The 21,255-nt window shown below is 48.0% G+C and overlaps 1 protein-coding gene across 9 annotated transcripts in view; it reads left to right on the top strand.

Moving 5' to 3' along the window:
* The window catches only part of Pknox1 (Pbx/knotted 1 homeobox), a 42,972-nt gene that overhangs the window by 17,956 nt on the left and 3,761 nt on the right, over window positions 1-21,255 (top strand). For 4 of the 9 annotated variants that reach the window (NR_027493.1, XM_006523854.3, XM_006523855.3 and 1 more), the window contains 9 exons: window positions 1,019-1,126; window positions 5,783-5,910; window positions 7,926-8,097; window positions 9,428-9,598; window positions 12,548-12,647; window positions 14,119-14,216; window positions 16,838-16,966; window positions 20,109-20,185; window positions 20,510-20,682. Coding sequence is in view for 8 of the 9 variants with exons in the window: in XM_006523854.3 (XP_006523917.1) it covers window positions 1,076-1,126; window positions 5,783-5,910; window positions 7,926-8,097; window positions 9,428-9,598; window positions 12,548-12,647; window positions 14,119-14,216; window positions 16,838-16,966; window positions 20,109-20,185; window positions 20,510-20,682 (1,099 nt within the window). In the remaining variant the exon portion in view is untranslated. The remainder of the gene's footprint in view (window positions 1-1,018; window positions 1,127-5,782; window positions 5,911-7,925; window positions 8,098-9,427; window positions 9,599-12,547; window positions 12,648-14,118; window positions 14,217-16,837; window positions 16,967-20,108; window positions 20,186-20,509; window positions 20,683-21,255) is intronic. The other 5 variants (XM_006523858.2, XM_030249590.1, XM_006523856.4 and 2 more) reach the window with 3 other exon arrangements.

A 21,255-nucleotide genomic window follows, 5' to 3' on the forward strand; every position in this document is an offset into this window, starting at 1 on the left:
GGGCATCATGTAAGAACTCCCAGGGGCTACCATGTGCTCAAGAGGTGGCCTAGCTCTTGCCACCACTACATTGCTGGAGGGCTTCTTTGAGCTGAGGTATGCTGCTCATTCCTGCCCTTGGCTTGCCCGCTCGGGCTGTATGTGCTTCTGTTTAGCACAGTATCGAGCATAACTGTACTTCCTTTGGTGACCCTTGGTTGCTTCTGCTAGTGCAGAACAAGCGATGTACCTTCCCTTGGCCTTGGAGTGACTAGGCAAGCTCCATCTTGCTGCTCTAGGCCAGGCGGAGCTGACCCCGTGCTGACACACTGCATCAGCCTGTCCCCCTTCTCATGCTCGTCAGACCCTGGCCATCGATCCAGCTCAGCAACACTGTGTGAGGGTTTCTATCGTCACTAAGCAAAGGACCATTGCTTACTTACTTGTGCCACACACAGATCTGTCAGGGTGCCATCTGCATCGGTGGGGCACATTATCTTCATTTTGCCCTAGCCATTTCCTTTCTTTCCCCTCTAGTCTCAGCAGATTCTCAAGCCTTTCTTAGATGGCCCTTCCCTGGGGAGGCCTGCTCTGCCCACACATCCTGGGAACCCCTCCATACCTTCCCTTTCTCCTCATGTTCCTATCCTGTGCTGCCTCTGGTGTCTCTCCTACTGTCTCCCACTCTGCCCTCCACTGCCATATATTCAAGGAAGGCTGGGCTTCTCTAGGCTGACTCCTGTGCTTTGGTGTCCCAGGGCCCTACCCAGTGCCTTTTATGTGGAGGAATTTATTGGCTCCTTGTTAGGGGATAAAGGAGTGTGGCTGACCATATAATAGCGGGTTGGGCCCCGCACAGGAAGATGAGTGACTGCTAAGCAGGCGTAGTGTTACCAAGGAGGGTTTGCTTAGAGTTCAGGGATTGCCCCTCCACGTAAAAGGATCCAGTTTTTAGATATTACATAATGCTCTGGGCTAAAAGACAAGGCATGCTGAGTAAGGAAGTGCTAACTGGTGCTCTTCTCTCGTATTTCCCTAGACACCGTGTGCTTCTCGCTCAAGATGATCTGATGTCTGAAGTGGACTCTCACTAACCATGATGGCGACACAGACGCTAAGTATAGACAGCTATCAAGATGGACAGCAAGTAAGGCCCTGACTTAGTCTGCATCCTGACAACCGCCAGGCGACCTGACAGTGAATTCAGACAGCACTCTGAGCACTCTGTGGCTGTTTAGCCTCCAGGAGCTTGCAGATCCTACTTTAAATACATTAGACATCCATTACTATCAGAGCTCAGAGCTAGCAGTTGCTCATGTTAACTCATTAAGTGACCACCTCCTGGCCAGCCGCCAAACCAATTTTAGGCTATTTTATTGCATGTGCAAGCTTATGGTGCTAGAGATTAAAAACTGAGTGGGTGCTTGCCGGTGGTGGTGGTACATGCCTGTAATCTAGCACTCAGGAGATGGAGGCAAAGGCTGGTGAATCTCTTGAGTTCGAGGCCAGCGGGGTCTATGGAAGGAGTTCCAGATCAGCCAGAGCTACACAGAGAAACCCTATTTCAATAAGCAACACAATACAAAAAACAACATCAACAACAACAATACAAAACAAAACAGGCAGCCAGGCATGATGGTGCACGCCTTTAATCCCAGCACTCGGGAGGCAGAGGTAGGCAGATTTCTGAGTTCAAGGCCAGCCTGGTCTACAGAGTGAGTTCCAGGACAGCCAGGGCTACACAGAGAAACCCTGTCTCGAAAAACCAAACCAAACCAAACCAAACCAAACCGAAACAGGTACTGACCTAGCATTTGTGAAGACCTGGGTTGATCTCACCCCTGAGAAATAAAAAAGACAGAAAACCCAGATGGGTATTTGTGGCTTTGCAATGCTAGTAATGGAGTTTAGGGTGTCACGCTTGGCAAACACTTAAGTGCTGGCCCCCTTTATCTGGGTGTTCTGGAAGTTTTGGTGTTGAGACAGTCTTTCTGCATAGCCTCGACTGGCCTTGAACTCCCAATCCACCTGCCTTGTCCTAAGTGCTAGGGCATAGGTGTGCACCGTGTGCCTTGCTCTGGTTTGTTTTTAATGTTTGCTTGTTGCATACAGATGCACATGTCCCAAAGGATACATGTGTAGAGGTCAGGGGACAAGTGGCAAGAGTCAGGTCTCCTTCCACTGGTCGGGTACCAGGCTCTGAAGTCAGCTTGTCAGTCTTGGCAGCAAGTGCCTTTATCTACTGCACCATCTGGCTAGCCCCTATATGTTGTTTGGTGAGACAGGGTCTCCTGCTCTTGGCCTTAAACTTGTGGCAGTACTGCCTCAGCCTTCTGAGTATGAGAAAGAGATTACAAGTAGGGAATCCTGGGTCTGGAGAGATGGCACAGAATTAAGATTGTATATTCTTGTGCTAGAGAGATGGCTCAGTGGGTAAGAGCACTGACTGCTCTTAACAGAGGTCCTGAGTTCAATTCTCAGCAACCACATGGTAGCTTACAGTCATCTGTAATGGGCTCTGATGCCCTCTTCTGGTGTGTCTGAAGACAGCAACAGCAACAGTATACCCACATACATGAAATAAATAAATAAATCTTTTTTAAAAAATTGTATATTCTCTTACAAAAAATTCTATATTCTCTTACAGAGCATCTGAGTTCAGTTCCCAGAATCCCTGGCAGCTTACAACTGCCCGTAACTCCAGCTCATATATATGTAAATCAAAATAAAATAAAATAAAATGGGAATCGTATGGCTTTATCTCCCCAGTGGTGGTAAGCTGGCACTGTCCTAGTAAGGAAGGAAGGAAGGGCTGGCACTGCCCTTAGTGGAGCTTCACCACAGACCTTGTGTGTGCTTGGACTGTTGTGTTTTTTTTTTTGTTTGTTTTTTGTTTTTTTTTTGGGGGGGGGGGTTGAGACAGGGTTTCTCTGTATAGCCCTGGCTGTCCTGGAACTCACTTTGTAGACCAGGCTGGCCTCGAACTCAGAAATCCACCTGCCTCTGCCTCCCAAGTGCTGGGATCAAAGGCGTGCGTCACCACGCCCGGCTGACTGTTGTGTTTTGATGAGGGAGACTAGTTGATGGTCTGCTCACTGAGGCTGTCCAGTGTTTTTCATTGTTGTCCAGTGCAGTGTGTGCACCCATGGCGATTGAGGAGCCGAAGCTCAGCTGACTTACTGGCCCCGCCCCTCCTTACACCAGGGGTCCTGCTGAGTGCTCCCTGGCTGGTCTCAGTTGGGCTGTTGTGTGCCTACTTGGCAGAGTAGGCAGAGAAGGACTACCACCTGGCCTCTCTTGTCCCAGCCTGAGGATTTGAGGGAGACCAGGGGAGTCTGTCAAGGGTGTGTGGGAGCGGAGGCAAGCTCTGCCCCCCTTTCCTTGATGACCAGTTTTGCACCACTTCTGTCTGCTTGCAGATAGTAGGTTTTGTTTAGTGTTTTTTACTATTTTGAGTCTGCCTTAGGCCTTTTTCTTTTCCTTCACCTCCCCTTCCCTTCCTTCCTTCACACCCCCCCCCCCCCAAAACACTTCCCTCTTCTTTTGCTGTTTTGTTGTTTGCAGACCGGAGCCTCAGGCTGGCCTCTAACCTTCCTGGTCTCGGAGGATGACTTTTAACTCCTGCCCTCCTGCCTCCTGACCTCCAGAGCTGAATTACTGGTATGTGCTACCACACCCAGCACGGGGAGGCTGTTTTTTTTTTTTTTTTTTTTTTAAATAATGCAAATCTAATAATATATCTCTTCCCTGAGGCCTGAAATGCTTGTCAGGCAAGATCCAAACTGCCCTAGCACGCATGCTAGACCATTAGGCCACCTTTCATCTCCAGACTATCAGGAATCTCTGCCTAGAGGCTCTGCCTCTGGCTGCTCCAGCTGCCCACCCTCCCGCCTTGTCCTTTAGGTCTTTGTTCAGACTAGTCTTCCACCTGTCTTCTGTGTATATCCTATACCAGACAGAATGGTGGCAGCCTCCTGCAGTAGGGCCAGGTGCTCTTTCAGGGACACTCCATGTCCCTCCCCCATGTGGACAGTCACACCATCCTGGAATGCTTTTTTTTTTTTTAACATTTTTTTTCTTTTTCTTTTTTTCCCCGAGACAGGGTTTCTCTGTATAGCCCTGGCTGTCCTGGAACTTACTCTGTAGACCAGGCTGGCCTCGAACTCAGAAATCCACCTGCCTCTGCCTGAATGCTTTTTTTTTTTTTTTTTTTTTTAAGTGTTGTATTTATTTTATGTGCATTGGTGTTTTGTCTGCATGTATGTCTGCGTGAGAATGTCAGATCTTAGAGTTACAGGCAGTTGTGAACTGCCATGTGGGTGCTGGGAATTGAACGCTAGTCCTTTGGAAGATCAGTCAGTATTTTTTTTAGCTTCTGAGCCAGCTCTCCAGCCCCTGTGATTTTTTTTTTATACACACCATCAGGCCATCTTTAAAAGGATTGTGTTTGTTTAGGCTTTCATTGCATATTTGTTTATTTAATTTTCTGAGGTCATATCTCACTGAATAGCCCTGGCTTGCCTGGTGTTCACTGTGTAGACCAGGCTGGCCTTAAACTCACAGTAATCCACCTGCCTCTGCCCTTGAGTGCTGGGATTAAAAGTGTGAGCCACCTTGTCTGGCTAGTTGCTTCATTATTATTTTAAGAATATGTATGTGTGTGAGCCTGTGTGAGTTGATATGTTCCATACCTGTGGAGGAACCCTCAGAGGCCAGAAGTGGGTGTTGGGTCCCCTAGAACTGTAGTTAACAGGTGCTTGGGAGCCCTGGGGGTGCTTAGGAACCAAAAGCAGGTTCTGTGGAAGAATAGCCAGCGAGTGTTCTTCGCTCTCTAGCCCCCAGGTTGCCTTGTTTTTTGAAAGTAAAAAAAAAAAAAGAGAGAATTCTCCAAGTATGTTGTGCCATCTCTAAAGGCAACAGGATGGATGTCCTTCTGGACTGCTGGAGAGCATTCTGGGGGACAGCATTGGGGGTGGGGCTCCTGGCTGGTGCTCCTTCAGGATGTGTGGAGACAGGGTGGCCTCTAAGGACAGTTTGACTCTTATGTCAGTAAGTTTCGGGGGGAGGGGTAACCAATATTTCATTAAGGACTTAAATACATTTTATCTAAGAGGCAGGTACATAGCTTATTTACCACAGTGAAAATGTTACAACCTAGTAAACACAGCTGGCCTTTACTTTCTAGATAAAGTGCCCTTTGTTTAAAATTGTATGTTGGGGTAGAAGAGATGGCTCACTGGTTAGGAGCTCATACTGTTCTTACAGAGGGCTGAAGTTTGCTTCCTAGAACCTCACACTATGGTTCACAACCACCTATCACACCGCGCATGTGTGTGTGTGTGTGTGTGTGTGTGTGTGTGTGTGTGTGTGTGTACGTGAGTGTATGCTGGGGGTCAGAGCTAGGAAGGAAGTTGCACATGACCTATATCCCCAGCCCATGTTCACATTTGCATAATGGCACAGGGTTCCGTGTGGGAGAACTTGAACCTGAGTGTTTTGTATATGAATATAAGAAGAACAGACCTGCTGTTCACCCTCTCGCCAAGTCACTCACTGGGAGCTGTGTGGCTAGAAGAGTCAGCTTCTACTGTGTAGTGCCTGTCAGCCATGCACACTGACAGCTTCCAAGTCCTCTCACTTCCTAATACACGTGCCCTTTGTGCTGTCTGCTCTTAGACATTCGAGAAAGAGTCCAAGGGTTGCTGCTCTTGGTGGTGTGTTGTTATTGGCAGTTCTGTAATCGTCCAGTTCAGTGTTAGCAGCACTGTTTATGTATTCTGTAACAGAACTTCGTCTTTTACAGATGCAGGTGGTCACGGAGTTAAAAACAGAGCAAGATCCCAACTGCTCTGACCCAGATGCAGAAGGAGTGAGTCCTCCTCCCATCGAGTCTCAGACCCCAATGGATGCCGACAAGCAGGCCATTTATAGGTAGTGCCTGGGTGTGGACTGTGTGGTTTTCAGAGGACTAGAGAGGATGCACACGTGTGAAGTGGAAGTCAGAGCTGGGATCTAGACTGACACTTTCCAGGTTGAGATGGTACTTCTAATAATAAAAGAATAATAATATAAACCTGAATTTGGGTAACCTTTCAGGAAATCTTCAGGCAAATCATGGTGGTGCACATTTAGAATCTCAGCACTGGGGAGAGGCAGTTCCAGACCAGTCTGGACTACATAATAAGACTCTAAGAGGGAAAGTGGGGTAGAGCTGGCTCAGCAAGGCAAGCACTTACCATGCAAATGAGATGACCTGAGCTTGACTCCGAACCCACAGAGAGTGAGGAGAACGCCACAGTTTTGTCCTCTGACCTTCACATAGCTGCGCAGTTGTAGAAACTGTCGTTTTGTTCTCTTGACCTCAACTCCTCAGGTATCTCCTGAGAGAGCACTCACTTCAGTTATGTAGTATCTTTTCTTGACTGGCTCCCTTCACATCAAATGTTTTAAACAGGACTGTAATATAGAGTCTGCTGGGACTTTCTTCCTCTTTGAGGCTGAACCACTATTCCACTGTTTATATACTACATTTGTCTATCAGCAGATACTTGAGCACTTGGGTTTAGGTTGCCTCATACTTTTTGAGTTAGGATCTCTCTGTAGGCCTGGCCTGTTCTGGAACTCACTACATAGATAAAGCTGGCCTTGAACTCACAACGATCCTCCTGCCTCTGCCTCCCAAGTGTGCCACGCACCTGGCCGTGCTTCCTCCCTTTGACAGTAGTGCACTGTGACACTGTGAGCACAGGTATGTAGATGTATAGCTAGCTGTACACAGCACAGTGTGTTAGAAGCTTCACTCTTGATCTTCACACTAGAAACAGCCTGGGCCCACTGAAAGGAAGGCATGTGGCTGCACACACGTGTTCACATGAGCCCCAGCTATCGGAAGCCCTTCTCCAAAGGCTTGCATTTTGCATAATTGCTTTTCCATTACACCAAGAGAAAACTTGATGATGGTAACCCCTGCTGGGACCAGGGCTTCCAGCGTGGTGCTCAAAGGGACAGCAGGAAGGACTGGGAGTCCTGGAGCTGCTCTGTGTCCTGTTTGTAGGGATGGCTAGACACACATGGAAGGATGTAAGCACCAAAACGACCCATTTTATTGTTGGGTAGTTCACAATAAAGATTGGAATCCAGGCACGGTATAGTCTGTGCTCTAATCCCAGGCCTTGGAAGGCTGGGACTACAGGAGTAAGAATCAAGGCCAGCCTGGACTATGTAATGAGACAAATAGAACATAGAACAAATAACAAGAAAAAAATTAATGAAAAGATTAGGAGTTTTAGGCTGGGCGTGGTGGCAGTACTTGGGAGGCAGAGGCAGGCGGATTTCTGAGTCTACAGCCTGGTCTACAGAGTGAGTTCCAGGACAGCCAGGGATACATAGAAAAACACTGTCTTGAAAAACAAAAACAACCAAAAAAAAAAAGATTAGGAGTTTTGAAAAAATATTTTCATATAGTGTAGAACTAACCCAATTAAAAATATTTCGTTTCCACTCAGAGTAGCCATACCATAAACAAATTAAAAAACAAGTAACAACAAGTAACGGATGGGTTAAGAGAGATGGCTCAGTAGGGTGGAGATGGGCTGTTCTTCCAGAGGACCCGAGAGATCTGCTACTCTCTCCTGGCCTCCATGGGTACCAGGCATGTACATAGTGTATACACACACACACACACACACACACACACACACACACACACGGAATAAAAATTTAAAAGAATATATAGAAATAAGTAACGGGCAAAAACCATTCATACAGGCCAGACAATGCATATCTGTAACTCCAGGGACTTGAGGCTGAGGCAGGAGAGCCTTGAATTAGAAGCCAACCTGACTGAATAAAGGACCCCCGTGTCAGAGTGGGGAGAGGCCCATTGGTGCACACATCCCAGAGTGTTCTGGAGAGATGTGGCACACCCTCGCTGTGTTTCCCCACAGGCATCCACTATTTCCGTTGCTAGCTTTGTTGTTTGAGAAGTGTGAGCAGTCCACACAGGGCTCAGAAGGCACGACGTCTGCCAGCTTCGATGTGGACATTGAGAACTTTGTCAGGAAGCAAGAAAAGGATGGGAAACCCTTCTTCTGTGAAGATCCGGAAACTGACAACCTAGTGAGTAATGTCCATGCTTCGATTCTACTTTTTGTGATTGAAATCTGCTCATGCAGTTTACCTTCCGGCTTCTAGCTAATTTTCCCTTTAACCATCTAACTAATTGTGCACCCCTCGTCGTGAGGTGGGGCTCAGTGCTCTCCTGGGTGTCTGTGAGGATTCCCTGGGGCCGGCTGCTCCTGCAGGGAGTCTGCTCCACTTGAGCGGTAAGTACCAATGTAATCTTAGAAACAGGCTTGAGCCGGCATCTGCAAAGCCGCTCCCTCCCAGCACTGATACTTGTTGCTGTGCCTTCTCCCCCTCCAAGGAAGCGCAGAGGTCTTGGAGGACACGGCGTCCTTCTTCAGGGCACTGCACTGTCTGCCCTTTGAGCCTGAGCCTCTGCCAGACTAAGATGAACTTAGAAACCGCACAACAAGGCCTTCTCTGGGTTTTGTGAATCCCCTGTAGGACTCGGGCCTCCAGTGGGCCTTTGGAAGCATTATCATTTACGAGTAAATTCTGTCAGCTTTCGCCTGCTGCTTTTGATTTCTTGCATGATCTATACCACCTGAGAGGGTTCCAAGGTGGGCTCTGTCACACTCTGCCTCATGTGCTCTGAAATGCCTGTCATTTGAGTAAGGATCAGAAGAGCTTTTGGTTCTGGCCCACCCTGGCCTGGCTCAGTTGAGGGGCTGGGCCTCATCCCTGCCAGCACTTCTTCTAAGCCCAGGATCTAGCTCACACTCCGTAGCCTTTGTTACTGACCGTTCTCTCACTGTATCCAGAATGTTGATGGCTTCATACATGAGCCTGGGGCTGAGGGGCTGGCCCATGTTCACAGCAAGGAGTGCCAGTGACATGGCACTGTTGGCATTTGTGACCCATTGCCTGAGAGCAAGTCTCCTCAATGCTTGATGATGTCACATTAAACAGGAGAGAAATAATTCAAGAACAACTTGGGCATCTAAACTAGGTGAAGCTTTCTTAGACTTGACAGCAGATGCGTGATCCAGGAAAGGCAGAGCTAGGGGTTGAACTTCGAACCCCCTATAGGATGGGTGAGGATGTGGAGATGGAGTCAGGTGAGGCCGCAGCCCGGTCATCGGCAAGCACTGAGCCACACTCCCAGCACAGCCATGCTGAAGGAGGAACTCTGCTCTGTATGGCACAGGCGCAGCCAGAGCTGAGACAGAGGCCCTAGAGTGCCGGGACACAATGCTGTTCATCTTCTGTCACCAGCACTGCCACTGTTGCCATCTAAAGAGCGGTGTGTGCCGATGGCGACATAGGGTACGGATGGACAGCACACTGTTTCCCACTTAAAAGTCTTTATTTTCTCTACCTCTAGATGGTGAAAGCAATCCAGGTCCTGCGCATTCATCTTCTTGAACTGGAGAAGGTTAATGAGCTCTGTAAAGATTTCTGTAGTCGGTACATTGCTTGTCTGAAGACAAAAATGAACAGCGAGACCTTGTTGAGTGGGGAGCCTGGAAGTCCGTACTCCCCTGTGCAATCCCAGGTACTTGCCTTCTGGCCCAGCGTGCTTCTTGGTCTCTGTGGTATTGGTCACTCAGCGTTAACCCTCGAGACCGCCAGCTCCTACACAATTGCTGGCTTCCTTGATGACGGAGACTCTTAGCTCTTTTTCTTCACTGTAAGCATTTCAGGGAATGTAGCCCTAGATATTAAGTGTATTCTTGCTGCTGTGTGACCATCGCCACCTCTGGGAATCCAGGACTCTCCCATCTTCCCAAAGGAAGTCCTCACTCATTAAATATAACTCATCCTGCTCTCCCTGGCCCTGTCATTCTCTCTTCCATCTCTGAATTGACTGACTAGGTTTCTCACAGAAGTAGGCTCCTACAGTATCTGGCTAAGTGCTCTTCTCAGAGCACCCAGAAATCTAGTCAGTTTTAACCATCCTGGTGTGTGGTGGTATTTCATCATGAACTTTATTTGTATTTTATTTGTTTATTCCCTGATAGCAAGTGATATTTTCATGTGCTCACCTGCCCTGGCCTTGTCTTTGTTAAAAGTCTGCCTATGTCTTTTGATCATTCTTTTAACTTTAATTTTCCTTAAATTTCTGAGCTTTGAAAATTCTATTGTCTGCAGATGTTCACCCGCTCCGGCATTGGCTGTGAGAAGCTCTCCTGCTGAACTGCTTTTCTTTCCTGTTTTGTTAGTGCCGGGTGGGCATGTCTCAGGAGCATCTTTGTCTGATGCTCTATACCATTGGTCTCTGTGTGTACCACGAGGCATTGATTATTACAGTCTCCGCATCAGAGACATCTTTTTTTTTTTTGGTTTTTCGAGACAGGGTTTCTCTGTGCAGCCCTGGCTGTCCTCGAACTCAGAAATCCGCCTGCCTCTGCCTCCCGAGTGCTGGGATTAAAGGCGTGCGCCACCACCGCCCGGCTATCAGAGACATCCTTACATTGCATCTTCCTTGGAATTGTTCTAGCTCTCTTCTGGTGCCTTTACTTTTCCCTATAAATTGTCGATGATGCTGTGCAGATCTATAGAGCAAATCCACCCTGGGTATTGACAGAATTGCACTGACCCTGTGCATCAGTTAGGGGACCTGATATCTTTACCCTGTGACTCTCGGATCCAGAAATACACCACAGGCCTGCATCACCAGAGGCCTTTTCATCGGTGCTTTGTTGCTTTCGGCATAGTGATCCGTGAGCTTTTTGAAGTACACGCAAGTAGCTGGGTGTAGTGGCACATGCCCCTAGTTTCAGCACTTGGGAGGCAGAGACGGGTAGATTTCGGCAAGTTTGAGGCCAGCCTAGTCTTCATATATAAGTCCTAGGACAGACAGAGATACATATACACTGAGACCCTCTCTTAAGCACACGCAGGTGTTTCTTTGAGTGACTATAAATGGATTGTGTTTGTTTTTTTTAATGTAGTTATTTTTAGATGTGTGAGGGTTGCGTACCTGAATGTATAGGTCTGGTTCCTGAGGAGGCAGGAAGTAAGTCTGAGACTCCCTGGAAGTGCCACGAGTGAGCTGCCGTGTAGTCTGGGCACCACCAGTACAGGTGCTCTTATCTCCCTCCTGAGCCGTCTCTCCAGACCCTGGATTGTAGTTTTTGGTTTTAGGTTTCTGAAGAAAAGCAGCTAAGTTTTGTTTTTTGTTTTCTTTTTTTTCTTTTTGATTTTTCGAGACAGGGTTTCTCTGTATAGCCCTGGCTGTCCTGGAACTCACTTTGTAGACCAGGCTGGCCTCGAACTCAGAAATCCACCTGCCTCTGCCTCCCAAGTGCTGGGATTAAAGGTGTGCGCCACCACACCTGGCTTCTTTTTGTATTTTTAAGACATGGGTTCTTTGTGTAGCCCAGGCTGTCCTAGAACTCTGTATTTCTGTAGACTAGGCTGGCCTCAAATTCATAGAGCTCTGCCTGCCTCTGCCTTCAAAGTGCTGGGATTAAAGGTGTGTGTATAGCTTTTCTTTCTCTCTCTCTCTCTTTTTCTTTCTCTCTTTCTCTCTTTCTCTCTTTCTCTCTTTCTCTCTTTCTCTCTTTCTTTCTTTCTTTCTTTCTTTCTTTCTTTCTTTCTTTCTTTCTTTCTTTCTTTCTTTCTTTCTTTCTTTCTTTCTTTCTTTCTTTCTTTCTTTCTTCCGTGTGTGGGGGAGTGAGTTTTTAATGTGCCCTAAGAGCGTTCCTAAGAACATCACACAAAGCAGACAAAGCTGTGTGCTTCTATGAGCAGGTGTCAACTGTAGAGTAGTGGGTTTGACTTCACCACTCCATGCGTGTGGACACGATGCTTTGGTCATGCTTACGCTTCTGTTACTTTCTTACCCTCCTTGCCATCTGTCAGACCCGCTGCTAACAGTGGATGCTTGTTCTCAGATCCTATGGTCCTGATGAGTTCATTTCCCCATCCTGAGTAAGGTATTCATCAGTCAGTCCTCAGTTTGTCTAGTTTGTCTGTCTCTCTCACTGGGTCCTGTACAAATAGGAACTGCTCTGTTTGTTCCCCTCCTGACCTCTGTGCCATTTGTTCCGGTTTCTTGCCTCATTGCATCAGTTGAAATATCCAGCGCTGACTAAGTGTGAAGGCAGACTTCCTCTTCATGTCCCTGGTCGCTTCTGGTGCCTCTCAGCCTGTGGTGTCGACTCTGCATGTATTCCTTCTGTCCTGAAGCATCTGGTTGTCGAGAGCTGTTACCTGAGCCGAGTCTAAGGAGGAAGCTGTGATCTGAAAGCAGGCTCTCTCTGCTCACCTCCTGGGCATGAACAGCGGGATCATCATATCCAACATGGCTGGTTTTGCATCTCTCTAGTTTCCGTTGGGACGCTTGCTTTCTGAAAGCCCATCTGTCACCTGCTTCTGCTCTATGGCCCTGGCCTCCCCTTCCTTACTGCAACATTATGATACTGTTTCCTTTACAGTTTTGAACATGGATTTTTCTGTGTTGTAATTATTCTCCCACTCTGTGTGTTCTGACATTCAGCAGATTCAGAGTGCCATCACAGGCACGCTCAGCCCCCAGGGAATCGTGGTGCCAGCATCAGCCCTACAACAGGGAAATGTAACCATGGCAACAGTGGCAGGTAGGACCATGGAAACACGGACACTTTTTCCACGAGCTTTTGCAGAAAACTGATCCATTATTTTAGAACGAGCACATACATAAGTGTCTCTTACCTTCCTTTTTAACTCCTGTGTCTTACTGAGTGCCAGTCACTGATATAACAGTGCTGGAGTCCAGAGTAGTTTCAATACCTGCTTGTTGATTTTCAACAAGTATGTTGTACAGATTGTGTTTCTCTACCAAAAGCATTTGGGAAAAGGTTTTCTATAGGGATTGAATACACACAGCAAGGGGCTGGAGAGGTGGCTGAGCTGCTGAGAGCACTTGCTGCTCTTCCAGAGGATTCAAGCCTGATTCCTAGCACCCACGTCAGGGTGCTCACCACCATCTATAACTCCAGCTCTGGGAGGTCCCCTGTGGGCACTGCACTCCTGTGCCTATACCTATACATTCACACACATGCATGCATAATTAAAATAATAAAGTAAAAAGAAAACATATAGCAAAAATTAAATTATGATTTCAAATAATATAGTTTTAAAATACTTAGCTGATGGGTGTGGCACGTGCCTGCATGCACAAGTGTAAGCATGCTTATGTATATGCATGTATATGCATCACAGCATGTGTGTGGAGTGCAGAGGACAACTTTCAGGAATCACTTCTCTCTTTCTAGCACATGGGTCCCACGGATTAAACTCAGGTTATCTCTTCTTGGTAGCCAACACCTTTACCTGATGAGTCATCTTGCAGCTTCTCACATAAAATAGTTTGTGATTGTGCTAGTCACAGGACCCACAAACTACTTAGTTGTATCATAAATTGATGGTGCCAACCAAGTGGAAATATTGCCTTAGTCTTAGTTTTATTTTTATAACAAACCCTTTATAGGACAGGACAGATGAAGCATTTTCTGCTCTGTGTAGAATATTGCAGATAGAAGCATCATGAAATGGAGCAGGTATGGAGGGAGTGATAGATGCTCAGCACGCCTCACAGAGCAGTGTAGAGGGAACGTCACCAGAAAGAGAACGGTTGCTAAGAAACATAGCTAGGGTGCAGGGTGGCAGAGTACCAGGAGGCAGAGACAGGTGGAGTTCAGAGAGCTCAAGGACAGCCAGGCTACAAGAAGGACCTGTTTCTAAACACAAACGAAAAAGAAGAGACCAGCAGACAGCTAGAATAAAGATGGCCCTTATCTGTACCTTTAGTCAAGTTCTGGATACGTGCTGTTTGTGGGAAAGAAAAGCAGACGCAAGCAAGAGGAAGGGCCCACTTCGTCCCCAGTGACAAGGGATGGAGCCATGCAGAGCAGAATTGGGGTGATAATTTGTCTGACCAAATAGTTTGCAAAGTATTGTTGACCATTTGAAGTAGCTAAAGGCTCCCCAAAAGGCTTTTTGTTTTTCCCTAAGCACAGCAGGAAGAATGGCTTTAACTCATCGAGACTGAAAAGCAGTTCATCTTTAAATTCTCTTTTCCTTTTTGAGGTGGCACAGTGTACCAGCCTGTCACCGTCGTCACTCCGCAAGGCCAAGTGGTCACGCAGGCATTATCTCCTGGGACAATTAGGATCCAGAACTCACAGGTGTGTGCCACCTTCTAGATGGACTTGTTATGAGTGCTGCCTGGGTAGGGAGCAGTGGAGCGAGCTAAGCTGTCCTTGTGACTGTCATTTATTGTCAAGTAGCCTCTGGTTGGTTTGTTTCTTTTCATGCTTTATCTGCCTTATTGGGGAAATCTGCAAATTTCAGAACAGTCTGAGACTCCAGGGAGGTTATTCATGGCCCTGGAAGCAGCCATGCCCAGTGGCAAGGCTGGTTTATGGGAGTGTTCGCTGTGTGCGCTCACCAAGACTCCAAGTCCAGGCGGAACAGCCAGGTAGAATTTTCAGAAGCAGAGCCCAGACTGTACCCCTAGCCTGAGGCAGCATCCCAAGTGCTGGAGGCACCCCGGGCCTCTGTCTGACATCCTTGGCATGATTGGGGTCCTGTGTTGAAGCCAGGCTCTCATCTTTAGGCGTTTGGCTTCCAGAACAAGAGGTGACCTGTGACTTACCATGGCCATGGTCATTCTACAGTCTTCCTATTCCATTGTAGTAAAATGTAGATATTGGATCTTCCTGGCTGGAAGACCCTCTAAGTTCTGGAAACATGACTTTTTTTTTAATAATTTAAGACAAGGTTTAAAATATAGTTCTTTCTTTGTGCACATGGCTTCACTCTGTGAGGTCTCTGTCCATGTCTCATCACGGATTCTCATGCCTAGCCCTGGGTGTGGTCCAAGTGGGCTGCAGTGACTCAGTGGTCTGGGTAGTCTGGAGCTGCCATCTTGGCTACAGAGGTTTGGGAGCCACACTGGAGAAGAAGACTCAGGTGTCACTGACATAGGCGGCAGCTTGAGAGCTGACCTGAGCTTCGTGACTGCTCAGGCCCAGGCGTAGAGGAGAACCAGATCTCACCAATGCTGCCTCTATCGCCACACCAGCCCCCTTCCCTTGTGTTTTCCCATTTAAAATGTTTGCAACAACAGTTTTTCCATGTCCACTCACTGCATAGTTTTTTTAGGATTGAATTATGCTTCCTCTAGGCAGAAGACATTTTAAGTCAAATAGTGAGCTAGTACTGTCGCATATACTCATTTATTTTGTTGGAAAAGAAAGTGGTTTTTTGTTTGCTTTAGGGAACTTGGGACAGGATTTCACTTTATACCTTGCCTGGCCTGGAAATCTCTGTGATCTTTCTGCTCAGCCTCCCAAATGAGAAGAGTCTTCCGTGTAGCTGAGTTTTCTGAGGAGCAAAGGTTGCTCGCTTCAAATAGCAAGCATGCCGAGTCTAAGCACCTCAGGACGTGCTTTCTGACCCTCGGTCCCACAGTTTCCCACTGTCACTCGGGTGTCAGCCTTGGTCGGTTACACTGACCTGGCAACAGCAGACTAGAGCTGGGACTTGTGGGAGATGCCCACTGAGAAGTCTTTCTCCCGCTCGCATGCACCCATGTAAAGATGGTTTTGAGGGTGAGGAGAGGGCAAGAGGGAGGTTTTCATGAATTAGTAGCTGGCCTTAGCCTCTATAACAAAGGATAACCCTGGACTTGTCACCATCTGCTTCTGCCTTCTGAGTGTTAGGATGCCAGCATGTGTCATGGAACCCGATTACTTCCATAGCTGCAGCCCCACCTGCCTGGCACCCGTTCTTAACCACTGGTACTCAAAGAGTGTCAGGTTTTTCACTCCCTGCCCTCTCACCCTTACTTGGGATGTTTTTATGAGGTGGAGTGTGTCACAGCTTAGCCCTCAGGCACCGTAGGTAGGCCACAGATCTGAACAGTTCTCCGATCCCCCCAGGTCCCCTCCAAATCCTTGATCCATTTATTCCACTACTCCCATGTGTTTCAAAAGGAAAGCTTGCCTCTGTTGAATGTCCTTGAAACGTGCTCGCCTGCCTTTCCCTGCTGCAGGACTCCACTCTGACCCCTGGCACACCGTCTGTCTCCAGTTGCGCCATGCCAGCTGCATGGTGACCCCTAGCTCAGCCCTTCTGCGCCCTCAGCAGCGGCTCTGCACTGCAGTGGCTCAAATGCTGCTTTCTTTTTGTGTGTGCAAGGTTTTCAGTATGTAAGTGCCCAGAGCACCAGGTGACACATCAGTGCTGCCTGTCCTGCCAGAGCCAGCTGCTTCAGGGCTGTCTTCCTCCCTGTGCCCGTTGTGCTGGTCCTTCTCGTGAAGGCCATTGCAGAGGATGCAGATGGAAACAGGAAGAGAGTGGGGTGTGAGAGCTCCCAGGTTCCTCTCTAGCATGCCACCCTCTAGGAGCTTGGAAGCTTCATGACATAGTAGGGTGGATGAACCCACACTGACAGTTCGTGATCACCCTAAACTTCTTAGCCCCTTGGTGCACTGCAGAGGTTAGGATCTGTGAGCAGTCCCTGCCTGGAGACGTAGGTCAGCCGTCAGTGTATAGGAAGACATCCCTTTGCAGAGTCTAAGAGTTGTAGGGCTTGCATGCTGAGAAGGTGGGAAGGAAGACCAAATATTATTGTTGACAGTGTCAGGTGTGCCCTTAGTCCGTACAGGGTTTCAGCACATGCCTCTTTACTGTAAATAAGCCCAGGAGAGGGCCTTGGTAAGGCCTCCATCTGAAGTTGTAAGCTACTTGATGTGCTGGCATTTCAAGGCCTTTCTGACGTTATTTATCAATTGTGTGAAAGCTGCAGTTGCAGTTGAACCAAGACCTCAGCATCTTGCATCAAGAGGATGGCTCCTCCAAGAACAAGAGGGGTGTCCTGCCGAAGCACGCCACCAACGTGATGCGGTCCTGGCTCTTTCAGCACATAGGGGTAAGAGTGCATTGGCTACACCACCAGGGACCCTGAGACACCGTCCTGGCTGTGTCCCTGGGGAAACTGACTTGTATTTATTGCATATAGGTCTAAGTGTTGATACTATGCTGTGGCCATGGTGAGGACTGAGCACAGGTCTCTAATAATGGCTTCAAGAAACTTAGATGCAGCAGGGATCCCCACTGGTGGAAAGGGAGTCGAGTCCATTATGTGTCTTTTGGTCAGAACAACCCTTACAGTCTGGTGGGGCTGACAGGAGAAGCAGGCAAAGAAAAGGACACTGGAACAGACAAGCAAGCCACAGAGTCGTGCAGTGGGTTCAAGAGGAAGATGCCAGGAGCGACAGGCACATCGTGAAGTTGGGCACAGTGAGGAGAGCCAACACATGACTTATTTAGTTTCAAATGAGTGGCCCAGGGGGGAAGGGTGGCACACAAGTATATATGATAGGGCTGCCAGCGAAGGTGGTGTCAGGTAAAGGACAGGGAGTGATGGACAGAGCCGTGGCTGCCTCATTCCTTTTCAGGTGTCAGTATCTTATCACACTTCCCTTTGTGAGTTAATAATTCCTACATAAACCCTGGCCATAAGGATCAGCGAGGCCCTCTCCTGCCTGCCTTGTGCTCCTGTTCCTCCTTGTCCTCCCTTTCTAACCTGCAGGGCAGCAGTGACTGCTGTCTGAGTCTGTCCCTATGCTTTTGCTTCTGACCTCGCTTCTCATTTCTTGTTTTTACATAGCTTTTTGCATGTGTTCTAAGGAGAGGCGAGTCCTTTCCTCAGAGCTAATTTCTGAAACAAGCTCGCATGTGTGGCCAGCGGGCCTCAGGCTTGCCGCTCTCCTGCCTTTACCTCTCAGTGCTGATGCTGCAGGTTTGCACAGGCCTGCTGAGCTCATTGATTTTATGAACTTTGTGTAGGACAGTGGTTCTCAGCCTTCCTAACACTGCGACCCTTTAATACAGGTCCTCATGCTGTGGTGACCCCGATCAAAGCATTATTTCATTGCTACTTCATAACTGTCATTTAGTTACTGCTATGAATTGTAATGTGTTATTTTTGGAGTTTGAGGTTTGCCACGGGTTTGGAAGCACTAGTGTAGGGTAAGAGCAGACCCTATGTCCACAGCCTCAGACTGAGCCACACTCTCGCCTGTCGGGTCCAGCAGACCACCCTGTTGGTCAGTTTGTAGACCTGTCTGCTACAGCCAGACTGGCGCCGTGCCATTCCAATCCCACTGTGATGAGCCAGGACTTTTCCAGATCAAATCAAAATGAAGACAGACACTTGCGTGCTCTCTCTGTTATTATTTTTGTTTGTTTGCTTTGGATTTGTTTGTTTTTTGAGACAGGGTTTCTCTGTGTAGCACTGACTGGCCTGGAACTCACTCTGTAGACCAGGCTGGCCTCAAAATCAACAGAGATCCGCCGCCTCTGCCTCCTGAGTGCCGGGATCAAAGGCGTGCACCACAATACACGGTGTCACAGGGTTTCTTATAGGTGCCACTCACACCCGGGCCCAGGAGTCCAAGCTCAGGGATTTGATGGTGTGGCTTTGGAGTGCTTGGCTTCCCTGCCTCCTCACATAGTAGTCCTCAGTCCTGAGGGGTGGTTTGGGTGGTGTATTAGTCAGGGTTCTCTAGAGTCACAGAACTTACGGATAGTCTCTAGATAGTAAAGGAATTTATTGATGACTTACAGTCGGCAGCCCAATTCCCAACAATGGTTCAGTCGCAGCTGTGAATGGAAGTCCAAGGATCTAGCAGTTACTCAGTCTCACACAGCAAGCAGGCGAAGGAGCAAGAGCAAGGCTCCTTTCTTCCAATGTCCTTATATGGTCTCCAGCAGAAGGTGTAGCCCAGATTAAAGATGTGTCCCATCACACCTTTAATCCCGGATGACCTTGAACTCAGAGATTTAATCTTCTGGAATCCATAGCCACTATGGCTCAAGATCTCCATACCAAGATCCAGATCAGAAACTTCTATCTCCCAGCCTCCAGATAAGGGTCACTGGTGAGCCTTCCAATTCTGGATTGTAGTTCATTCCAAATATAGTCAAGTTGACAACCAGGAATAGCCACTACAGGTGGTTTGGTTTTAAGTGGAATATTCTAACCTTGTGTAAAGGGAATACAGCAGACACTTTCTTACCCCGTCCTGCTCTTCACTCTTTCTTTACCAACATCATAGATATTGCTCTGCTTGCCAAAAGTATCATAGACATTTGGGACAACCAACTCAAAGGGAAAAAGGTTTATGCTGCTCACAGTTTTAGAATTCTAGCTTATGAGTGCATCATGGCTATAGACCTTAGTTAGGGGTATCTAATGGCAATGGTGGAAGGAGGAGAGGAAAGGGTTGTCTTCTAGCCCCCCTGGGGCATAAGGTCCTCCCCTTGTCTCTGCCTCCTGAGTTTTCACCAGCTCACCATAGCAGCAGCCTATGCCCAAGCCTGTAGCACAAGAGTCAGCGTCTGTACTACAGCATCACGTGAGTCCCGCAGAGATTTGACCCTGAGAAAGCACTCGGTGATATCAGTCTAAGTGTCAGTTTATTCTCATGCTTGAAGTAGGTGCCGTGCCTCACTCATAATTAACTCTCAGCTCAGATGTGTTGATTCAGATGTGCCGTGTCGAGGCTCAGCTGGCGCTGGGCACAGACGACGCCCCCACAGCAGGTGGGGGGACCCTGCTACCTGGGTCCCTTGGGACACTGGCTGACTGTGTTCTCGCCCCGCACTGACAGTGCTGTCGTGTTGAATATGCTTGGAAAGGGAGCTCCTGCATTCCTACCTGAATGTTTCTAAAGCAAGGGCTGGCGAGACGGAGGTCCAGCGTGCTGACAGCTCTGCCACGTCAGCCTTTGCTCTTGCTTACAACTTTCCTTCTGCTGCCACCCTTACAGGTCCACATGTTGTGCTGACTCCAACCAGAACATTACTTTGTTGCTACTTCAGAACTGTAATTTTGTTACTTACTGTTGACAGTTGTAATGTTAACATCGGATATGCAGGGTATCTGATATGTGACACCCAAAGGGATCACAACTCACAGGTTGAGAACCATTGGCCTACATAGATAGTCTTGGGTTTAAGAACAATCAAAGCCCAAGGTAACAGTAGACATCTTTATTTCTTTTTAGCATCCCTACCCAACAGAGGATGAGAAAAAGCAGATTGCTGCTCAGACGAATCTGACCCTGCTTCAAGTCAACAACTGGTAAGATGACTGCTCGCTCGCTAACACTGCACCAGCACTGCGCCAACACTGTGCCAGAGCCCGGCCTCCTGACGTGTTCTGTGCTGCCGTCAGGTGCTGCGGCCAGACACAGTGCGCCCATGAATGCACAGCGTGTCATGGAAGGCATGGCATGTGCCACCTTACTCAACTAAATTCACTAAAAAAAAAAAAAAAAGATCTGGCCCTGCTTTTTTGTAGACCTAGATAGTCTATGTACTTGTCACATGTGTTCCTCGTGTTAGTGTGGCTCCTGAGGAATGCTCTCCTGTCACAAATCCTCATAAGCTCTTTGTCCACTCACAGGTTCATCAACGCGAGAAGACGAATTCTCCAGCCAATGTTGGATTCCAGCTGCTCAGAGACTCCAAAAACGAAGAAAAAACCTGCTCAGAACAGGCCAGTTCAGAGGTTTTGGCCAGATTCTCTTGCATCAGGAGTGGCACAAGCAACACCCAGCGAGCTTGCCATGTCAGAAGGTACGTCACTTCAGGTGGTCCAAGGGGGGGAACAACAGGCCAGGTCAGCTGCTGTCAACTGTGAGCCCATGCAGAGCTCTGTGCCTGAGTACAGGTCCCTTTCTTTGCATCTAAGATTCAAGGCAGGCAAGATGGCTCATTGGGTAAAGGCACTTGCCACTAAGCCTAATGACCGAGGTTTGATGACTGGGGAGGACCAACTCTTAAAAGTTGTCCTCTGACTTCCACACTGTGCCTAAATTACATTACATTCTCACATACTGAACAAATAGATGTTTCAAAATGAGTAAGACAGGAGGAGATATCCATGGGCAGGTGTTACGGCTCACCCGTGATGGAGAGAATGTGCGTGCTGCCTGTGAGAATGGACACCTGTTTTTTTTGTTTGTTTGTTTGTTTTCGAGACAGGGTTTCTCTGTGTAGCCCTGGCTGTCCTGGAACTCACTCTGTAGACCAGGCTGGCCTCGAACTCAGAAATTCTCCTGCCTTTGCCTCCCAAGTGCTGGGATTAAAGGTGTACACCACCACGCTTGACAATGGCCGACTGTCTTGATGTGTCCCCTGCACAGCACT

This window comes from Mus musculus, chromosome 17, assembly GCF_000001635.26.
Source record: "Mus musculus strain C57BL/6J chromosome 17, GRCm38.p6 C57BL/6J".
Lineage (NCBI taxonomy): Eukaryota > Metazoa > Chordata > Mammalia > Rodentia > Muridae > Mus > Mus musculus.